This window comes from Bidens hawaiensis, unplaced genomic scaffold, assembly GCF_021521415.1.
Source record: "Bidens hawaiensis isolate Kalapana, Puna unplaced genomic scaffold, B.hawaiensis_p1.1 tig00048904_1, whole genome shotgun sequence".
In the NCBI taxonomy this organism is placed as follows: Eukaryota; Viridiplantae; Streptophyta; class Magnoliopsida; order Asterales; family Asteraceae; genus Bidens; species Bidens hawaiensis.
This window is the reverse complement of record NW_027498736.1, coordinates 26889-37318: the sequence shown is the minus strand read 5'-3', so window position 1 is coordinate 37318 and position 10430 is coordinate 26889. Positions and strand designations below refer to the sequence as shown.

At 35.8% G+C, this 10430-nt stretch overlaps 1 protein-coding gene across 1 annotated transcript; it reads left to right on the top strand.

Annotated features, from left to right (window-relative positions):
- The first annotated feature begins 540 nt into the window (after window positions 1-540).
- LOC143597705 (protein FAR1-RELATED SEQUENCE 5-like) lies at window positions 541-3682 on the top strand. Its single transcript, XM_077076128.1, has 4 exons — window positions 541-784; window positions 1043-1835; window positions 2020-2226; window positions 3139-3682. The coding sequence occupies exons 1-4, from the start codon at window positions 541-543 to the stop codon at window positions 3680-3682; spliced, it is 1788 nt and encodes a 595-aa protein (XP_076932243.1).
- The last annotated feature ends 6748 nt before the right edge of the window (window positions 3683-10430 follow it).

Below are 10430 nucleotides of genomic sequence, written 5' to 3'. Positions count from 1 at the left end.
AATATATCATCTCGTGAGAACTGTTTTAGACTCTTGATGTATTTGTTCAATAATATATTTGGATCAAAGTTTCAAATTTTCCAACCTTATCCGCTACCAACTAACCATCGAAATTCAAAAGAATCGGGATCACAAAGATATGCATCCAGCTTATATATATATATATATATATATATATATATATATATAGGGAGAGGATCATGAGAGAACTCCATTTTGTGGAGAGAACTAAAGAACTACTAAGTTAAGGGGGTAAATATGTAAAACATCTCAAACTATATTTTTCCCCAAATATTGTTTCCCTTATCACGATTCCTTCCCTTATCAGTATATCTCCTTCCCCTGTTCAATCTCAATCCATCGATGATACCCAGATCAATTAGTTGAATCGTCCTAATCTAATTGAAATCGATATCCATTGATCACGCACGCTGTTCATCCCGTTATTCCTAACATGTTGATCGAAGGTATTGTTAGGTTAAATTCGTTTTACTACCTAGATTCAATTATAATCGTGTTTTTGCTTTTGTTTAATCAAAAATGGACTCGTCTGGAAGCATTGTTGCATTTAATGGTGCATTGTCGATTCAATTGAACGATTCTATGTCAAATACCTTTGTTACTGCAACAAACGATTACGACTTTGCTAAAATAACCGACTCTGTATCAGAATCTCATGTCAATCAATCAAGTGTTTCATGTTCAGTGTCATCCGGCGATGGTGCTTCAAGCTATTGTGTCCAAACCAATAATAATATGCAATCTGTTGGTGTTGAACATCGAGGTAACATATTGACTTTATGGATCTGCATACACACCTGATATTCAATGCATAAATGATATATATTACGTATGTGTTTTATATTGCATATACGTATTATAGCACCTTTTCCCAATTATGCAATACACATGTGCACTATACATAACACTTTGTCTTACATGACGTGTTATCTAAATGTTAACACTATGCGACATTTGTTACAGTCACATAACGCGTATTAAATGTTAATGTATTTGTAATAATATATTCAACCATATACAGGATGTGTGTCGAGTATTGTTTACCATACACCAAACGGAACAACATACTGGAAACCTAACATGCCCGAAGAATTTGTGCCTGTCAAAGACATGGAGTTTGAAACGTGGGACGATGCTGTCAATATGTATAACACGTATGCTGACAAATCTGGGTTTTCAATGCGTTTAAGCACTATTAAACGAGTCAAGGGTTCGGTAACACATAGATACATGCTTTGTACTCGAGCCGGAAAACCGAAATTTCAAGATTTTGATTCAACTAATACAAACTCTGCTTCGACCTCGCGTCGCAGCAGCTCCAAGGTCGTGTGTTGCAATGCCCGCCTAAGATTGAAACCCGTTCCAAACACCATGAGATTCAAGATATATGATTTTGTTGATATTCTTACCCATGAGCTGATTGGACCGAACGTTATGGAGTTTACAAAGAAACGACGAAAAATTGGGTATTCTGAACGCAATTTCATTCACAAACTAAGTTTAAACAAAATTGGTCCAAACATTGCGCATAACTTGCAATGTTCGTTAAAGGGTGGATCTCACAACGTCAATGGCACTAAAACTGATTTCCAAAATGCTACCAGGGATCTCCGTCTCTTTATTTCTGACAGAGATGCGCAAATGATTGTGGACATAATGACGTCTCGTTCAGTCAACTTGCCAAATTTCTCGTTTGAGTACAAAGTTGTTGGAAGTGAACTCCGGTATATATTTTGGGCTGACGATGTTTCAAAATGCAACTATGATGCATTCGGGGAGGTTTTAGGTTTTGATGCAACCTACAGTACCAACAAGTAAGTGATCGATACACAGATGTATTACACGTATATATTTATGATGTTAACCATTTTTAACTGCACATTGTACTACCGTCACACCTGTTTGATACCAAATTCCACACACGTGTTTGTATACGTGTTTTATGTATGCATTTTGTGTAACATATTTTTTTTCTTTTTTTTTGTAATTATATGACAGATACGGCATGATATTTGTACCATTTACTGGCGTGGATCATCATAAGAAGTGTGTGACATTTGGTGCTGGTCTAATATATGACGAAACTATAGAGTCGTACAAGTGGTTACTTGACAAGTTTCTTAAAACACATAAAAAACAGCCTAAACTCGTTTTAACCGATCAAGATGTCGCGGTTAAACAAGTTGTTTGTGCTGTGTTTGACCAGTCAATTCACCGACTTTGCATGTGGCACATTGTTAAGAAGATACCATTAAAGATACAATTATTTTAATTTTTGTTTTAATTTTTTATTTTTGTTATATATGATGCACATATGTAACGCTCGTGCAATTTTTAACAGATTTCAGGTGACTTATTAGCAAATACAGATTTGTGAGTTTCCATACATAAACTGGTGTGGAACTTGTTTATAACACCTTCTACATTTGAAGAGCAGTGGAAATTGCTTATTGATGACCTTAATTTGAGTGATCATCATTGGCTTACCGAGATTTATGCAATTAGGGAGAAATGGGTCCCTTGTTATTTCAGAGAAATACAATGGTGTTGCCATATGAAAACCACATCGAGATGTGAAAGCTCAAATTCTCTTTTTAAGGTCAACACCAGTCATGCCAACACGCTTGTCCAGTTTCTATTGTGTTTTGGCACTGCTCTTGATAGAAAACGAAAAAACTCAACTCGAGCTTGACATTGAAACTAGTACAACGACACCAAAAATGCCCGAAAAACTGCCTTTGGAAATACACGCGTCCAAGATATATACACGCAAAATATTCCTAGAGGTTCAAAAGGAAATTTACAGAGGAATGAGGCAGTGTTATATTACAAGTTCTTCGGAAATAGACGGCGTTAAAAAATTCAACATTGCACATACCAACAAAAGATTCAAAGTAGTCAACAATTATGTGGTAAGTTTGTTTATGTTTTCTGTTATTTTTATGTTTACATGTTAACGCTTACATTCCTCGGCATTCACCTTATTTTTCATGTTACATTTTTTGTTGGTTAAAATACGTAAGTCGACTTTAATGCACATGATACAACTGTTTCTTGCTCGTGCATGGGGTTCACGCGTGTTGGATATCTGTGCAGACATGCTTTTTGCGTGTTTAGGTACAGCCAGGTCGAATTGATACCTGACAAATACCTGCCTGCTCGGTGGATGAGAAACGTGCTTCCGGACAGGGTTCATGACATCTCGAACAGATATTCGGCTGAAGATGACGAGGAGTCCGTTATTAGACGCAACATGTTTGAATTATTAACCGAATGTGCTGACCGGCTGAGACACAAACCGGATTGCCTCAATTCCCTCCTTGTCCAGCTTAAAGGTATAAAAGACAAGGTGTTTAAAGAGTTCCCGTCTGAGCCACCTTGTAACAGTAAACGTTCGATTATAAGCGAGCTTGTTGGACAGCCTGACACGGTTGATGTGACTATCAAGCCACCGACTGGTATTAGAAATAAGGGGTCGGGTACTAAACGTCAAGTCGGCGTGGTTGAAAAACTGCTGGAAAATTGTAACAAAAACCCAAGGCTGTGTCACAAATGCAACAAATACGTGATCGATCATGACTCCCGTAACTGTGAAAAGGTCAAAGCTGCCAAAGAAGCCGCCGCCGCCGAAACTGCTGCTGTTTTAGCTGATGCTACTTGATTTTATGCATTTAATATTACATGCATGCTTTATTTTATGCACTTTATGTTACATACGCGCATTGCATTGTTATATATTCAATAAGCGCGTCTCATGTTTTCGTATTAGACGATTATGCATTTTAATAAAATTTGAAATGACTGCTGGTACAGCCCAATGAAACTTATGTTTGTGTAATACAGATTAATATTTTGATTTTTATACTTGTGTTTAAACCGTTTTAGACGGGTGCAGTTGCGTAGTATATATCGTTTGCGCATGTGTTTTGACCGGTGCATTATCATTTGTGTGTTGTATGTTTTATATACCTGTGTTTTTTTACATTCTACGTTCTGAATATTGTATTGCGTGTACGCATTTACACACGCTTTTTGATGTTACACTTATTATCAAGTTGCGTGTACGCATTATAATGCGTATACGCATGTTCATTCTTTTTTATTTGCACCTCTTATTTTAATACAACTATGAGTGTTTTTTAATTTCCAATTTGTATAATGTAATGTGAACATCTATCCTTACTATGTTTTCGTGTTACATGTGTGCATCCCAAATTGGTCCCTGTCTATCCTTTTTTTCATATTACACGTGTGCATCACACATTGGTACCTGTATATATCCTTGTTATGTTTTCATATTACACGTGTGCATCACACTTTCTATATATATTGTACCAGTCACACATTCTATTTACATGTCGAACATCATCGTATACGTTGCACATTCCCTATGCATTTTTACACACATTCAACTAACACAAATACTTGCATCCATACCATTCAAATGTTCCATTAACTTGCAAATATCAAAACAAACAAAACAACCAAGACAAATGTTTACAACCATACCATCCAACCGTCTAATTCAATTACACGTGTCAAAACAAAACAAAATAAGCATGCATAAACTACATGACACCATATGTTTTTATACGATTACCGTTTATTTCATTCTTAACTACCAAGTATCAACATTTATCCATCAACCCTCCTTAAAACGAACCTTTTTAACCACAACCTGCTTTGGTTTTTTGCTTTCCCATTCCCAAGCATCCGCCAACATGCCATCCCTTACATTGTTTACTCCCGAAAGCAACATGCGAGCTATGTACTTCATCCTAAGAATATTGATCTGCTCTACCTTTCTGTCTTCTTCCACGCTGAAGTCACATTCTACACGATCTCCTCCTCTATAGCACTCCATGTGTCGCATCGCGAATACAACACAATCTGTTATGTTGCTTGATGTTTTCCATGGTAACTCCACTCTTGTTGGCGACCATGTACGCATAATCTCTTTAGCCTTTGGGTGTCCAACCAATGTCAGGTACCTGCCGAATATGTCAATCTGTGTAAACGAAAAAAAATATCATTATAACAAACGTGTATGACAACAGTATATATTTATAATGTAATACATGTTCAACTTGTTAACATACTACGCATGTGTATCACCGACTGCCTACTTGTATTCATCGCTAATAATGCTTTTATATTGTGCCTTGACTTACCACTTTGTACGGAGTGCTTTTGTTCGCGTAATATTTGCTGGTTCTAACTCCATACACGGTCTTCACCATGTTGTCGAAAACATAAACACCAGTTTGCCTCATGTCGAAAGCGATTACGTAAAAGTGATTTTTTTCAAAAATTGGAAACAACACCGCATCATACTCTCTTAAACCCATCTTGCTTTCATCCTTAATTATCACAGACAACAAGTTTGTTTTAAACGCTTTTACTCTTTCTTCATGTGTTGATTTCCTTTTTGTAAGCATCCATCCAATTTTGCACATTTAATTAATGCCACTTCAACATTAGTTTATATAAGCGTTATTCAAATTATTCTAAGGCTATATATATACTGTAAACTTACAATCGTTGATGCGCGATAAAATAAACGGTTTATTGACCCTGGGCTTCTAAATTGTTCTTGATAGTTTAAAACCGTGACCCAACAGTCAACCATGCTTCGCTGAACCGGATTACCCGGCAACAGAGACTCCAACAAATAAGCTCTCGTGAAAACACCATAGTCGGCGTCAAACATATCCTTTCTGTGTAATATTAAATTGATAACAAATACTAACATTATATATATTAAATTGAAAACCCCATATGTTTATATAGTACATACATGTATTATTCACGCATGTATAATTAACAGCACGTATACGCACTTTAATGCGTATACGCTAGTAAGTTTACATATGCACCATCTTAATAACGTGTATGCGTGAAACATCAATACTTACATAATGTTTCATGAACCGTACACATACACGCTGCTGCCATATTAACGTGTTACATATGTGCATTAATATGTGTGCATATTGCTACATACACGCACTACTATGTTTTCATATGTAATTACAAACATAATACGTGTATAAAAAATTAATAAAACATTTTTACCTAAATGTTTTATCAGCAATCCCGTCTTCTTCCTTCTCCGAAAGTTCTGTAGATTTCAACCTTGTGCTCTTTCTTTCCTTATTCTTTTTAAACTCTACCAGTCCTCTTAGGTACCGACAAACCATCATTTCTTCATCACTCATTACCTGTTCTATGTCAACCGGTTGGTACGACCCTATGCCCATGTTTTCATTAGCATTCGTGTCGTCATCCAGCTTCAAACCACCCTCATCCTCTTCAGCCTCGACTTCAATCTTCTCACCATCAACGTTCGAATTGTCGTCCTTGACGTTTACAACATCTTTGTATAAATTTTTATACCTGTCAACAAAAGTCTTTATCTCGCTAATTGTTAGAAAAGCCGAACGTGCTTCACGCATAGCTCCTTCGATTATTTTTTTGTTTTTGATGGCAGATTCGAATAGCGTGTCAAACTTGGTCACATGTCCCTGTTAATAAAAAAGCACATCATAAGTTATTAATGCTAACAGTCCCATTATACTAAATATATACATGTGTGATGGTTGTAACTCGTACCGTCAGATCATTCGGTCTATACAGATTTGCAAACGGGTTAGTCTCTGTTTTGTCCTCGCTTTCATCTCCATCCACACCCAAATACATGTCCCTAATCTCACCTTGTCCAAAACCTCCATGTTTCTTTTCTAACCTTTCCTTTTTTTCTCAGATTTGCTATGCTCCAAAATTTTATCGGGCTCATGCTACGTTCCACATTATACCCGGGAGATGCGACTCTATCCACATAGGTTAACTGTCAATTTTTTAAAAATGTTAGATGCACGCACGTTTAATAATGCTAAAAAATTTACAACATTTATTTAATGAAATTCGTACCACGAGTATCGTCAGCGGGCCAGTGAATATTGATTTCAGATCACATCTTCTCCAACCAGACTTGCATTTTTTCATTGAATCGACGATGAAATAGCACCAATCAATATCACATATGTTTTTGTCGTCTCTTATGTGATGAATGAATTCAAGCTTGCACTTCCCCGTCTGTTGAATCTCACCCATCGCGCTAAGGAACATCGCTAAAAAGTCAAGCTTGAACATCATTCCACCGTCATCACGATTATCTTCAATCTTTGCAGCAATCTCGGTTGGTGTGACATATGTTCCCGGATACCTCTTTTTCCAAGTTTTTTGTATTCCTACAAACTTCTGGGTACACTTAGTCGACGATAACTGTATACCGTTGTTTGGTATCCCGAGAAGTTGGTGGATTGTGTCGTTGTCTATTTTGAGCTTATTGGCACCCAAATCAATCTCCATATTAGCCGCGTTGAACTTATCAACCACTAAATGCCCTAACCCAGCCGGTATACCGTCTACTTTAAGTTGTAGCATTTTCCCAAACCCTATGCTTTGAACGGCGGCCCGTTGTCTCCTTGACAGCTTTTCGATGCATGAAAATAGCTGTTTTGGTGACGAGCGAGTCCTTAACCCACCTCCTTCATACTTTTTTGCCACTATTTTCTTTCCCTTTGCAGTTTTCTTTCTACCTGTTAAAACACAAGTAACACGTATGTTTAATACACTAATAACGCATATATGTATACATATCTAAAACACTTGTCATACATGATTATGGCCTACATCTAACATGTCGTAATATGCACGCGCTTTCGTACACGTAATACAACGAGTCCGCTTAAACGTGAAATACAACAGTAGTACGCATGTGCATTTCTTAATGTAATGCGTATACGTATTGCAATAATGATGTGTACAACACATATGCACTGCATACACGCAACACGTTATATCTGCATCAACATTTAATACACACATATACGCGTAAATGTCTAACACATCGATAGTGCGTATTTGTTACACGCCTAAACGTATAAGACACATTAAATCATGTAATGCATATACGTATTGCACTAACGATCAAAATAATGAGTAATCAATGCATATGCGCACTACATGAAGTCTACACTAATGTTTAATACATCATATCCACGTAAATGCTCGACTCATCTGTAATGAGTATGTGCTATATGTGTAAACGTATAAGACGAATTAATACTGTATCTACCTAAATTGGTAGTGCATATGTGTAATACAACATATAATGCTCGTGTACTCACCTTCATTGCTTTTGGATACGTCAACATCCAGTGTTCCACTTCTCAAAACGCGTGCACGTTTTGATGATCTTGATATAACTTTTGCTGTAAAATATATGAAATATCATATATGTATATAATACGTGTTAACAAGTATGTGTGCGTTTGAGAATTTTTTACCTGGACTTGCATCCTCAACGTCCGACGATATTCCTTTATTCGATGTCCTGCTCCCTTTATGCCCTGATGACCGTTACTTATTTGATTTTTCTATAGGTGTAAAAGAAATAAATAAACGTATAAAAAACAAAAAAAAATATATAGTTGACCATTTCATGCTTTTAAAAATAACGAAAAAAAATAAATAAACATTATATCTTACTTGTGTCTATATCAGCAGCCGGCTGTGTTTTACTTTTTTCTTTGTTATATACGACTCTTATCTTTTTGACCACATGTTCCGTCTGCTCGTCTTTGTCCGCTATAGGCACTTGTATTGGCCTTCCGGTTTCAGCAACTGTTTCGTGCCGTTTGCCTTTCTTTGTAAGTTTTAAAATTGTCATTTCTTTTTATTACCTATATAAATTATGTCCACGTGTTAGTAAACATGATAAAAGTTTCATATATTTGCATGTACATATACCTAAACAAACACCATACAATTCCTTACTCTATTCATGTTATAATGTAACACACCTATGCATTTATATACATTTTACGACCATGTAAGACAACATTAAAGTATTTTTACAAACTTATCTATAAAACGCTCAATCAGTCACGGTAATTATGTGCTGCGTATATGCAATCGAAAAATAGTAAATTTTCATCAATGTTTTATTGATTTGTTAAAAAAAACATATACATATATAACAGAGTATAATGCGTATGTGAAGCGGTATATGCAAAATAATGTTCGATCTACTAATGACTCATGTAACAACCAAAAAACGCACAATAATATCATATGTTTACTTCGATTATGTGTAATATACTAATGACTCATGTAATACATATGTGCAATCACATTTATACGATCTATTATCAACATATTGTTATTCGATTTTTAGAGATAAATCACGAAAAACAGAGAATAATGCGTATGTGTAGTGGTATACACAAAATAATGTTTGACTCGCAACCAAAAAACGCACAATAATATCATATGTTCGTTCGATTATGTGTAATATGCTAATGAATCATGTAATACATATGTGCAATCACACATATACGAGTTATTATCAACATATTGTAACCCTATTTTGAGATATAAGTCACGAAAAACAGAGAATAATGCGTATGTGTAGTGGTGTACACAAAATAATGTTTAACTCAAAACCAAAACGCACAATAATATCATATGTTCGTTCGATTATGTGTAATATGCTAATGAATCATGTAATACATATGTGCAATCACACGTATACGAGCTATTATCAACATATTGTAACCCAATTTTGAGTATAAATCACGAAAAACAAAGAATAATGCGTATGTGTAGTGGTGTACACAAAATAATGTTTAACTCACAACCAAAACGCACAATAATATCATATGTTCATTCGATTATGTGTAATATGCTGACGAATCATGTAATACATATGTGCAATCACACGTATACGAGCTATTATCAGCATATTGTAACCTGATTTTGAGATATAAATCACGAAAAACAGAGAATCGGCTATTGAATGATTACCTGATAGTGTTACTCGGCTTCGATTTTATGTTATTCGCGTTTAATCGGCCGGCTGGTTTGTGTTCGTCTGGTTTTGAATAAACCCTAGGTTGGATGAACGACGATTGAGAATTGTGATGTGCGTTAGATCTGGAGAGATAGAGGGGAGATATAGAAAGTGATGGTTTTGGGTGGGTTTTTGATATTTTGGTAATTCCTTAATTGCCCTTTCATAATAAAAACGGGGCTTGTTATCAGATTCCTTTTTTTTTAATTTTGTAAGGGGAAATCAATGGGAATAATAGAGTTCTCTAGTTCTCTCATTTAGGGGAGTTCTCTCTAGATCCCACCCCTATATATATATATATATATATATATATATATATATATATATATATATATATATATATATATATGATAATATACATTCATCAAACTGAAAATCTATTATCTCTCTGCCGTCGTGTACAACACCACCACCACTAATCCCGCTGGTTGCCGTCATCACCTCCGCCACCGTAGCCGTCGCCTTTGGTTGTCGCCAAAACCGCAGTTCCCGC

Coding starts and splice junctions, on each gene's coding strand:
- LOC143597705 (XM_077076128.1), top strand. CDS start 541: ATGGACTCGTCTGGAAGCATTGTTGCATTTAATGGTGCATTGTCGATT. Junction 785..1,042: donor TGTTGGTGTTGAACATCGAG/GTAACATATTGA, acceptor AACCATATACAG/GATGTGTGTCGAGTATTGTT. Junction 1,836..2,019: donor GCAACCTACAGTACCAACAA/GTAAGTGATCGA, acceptor ATTATATGACAG/ATACGGCATGATATTTGTAC.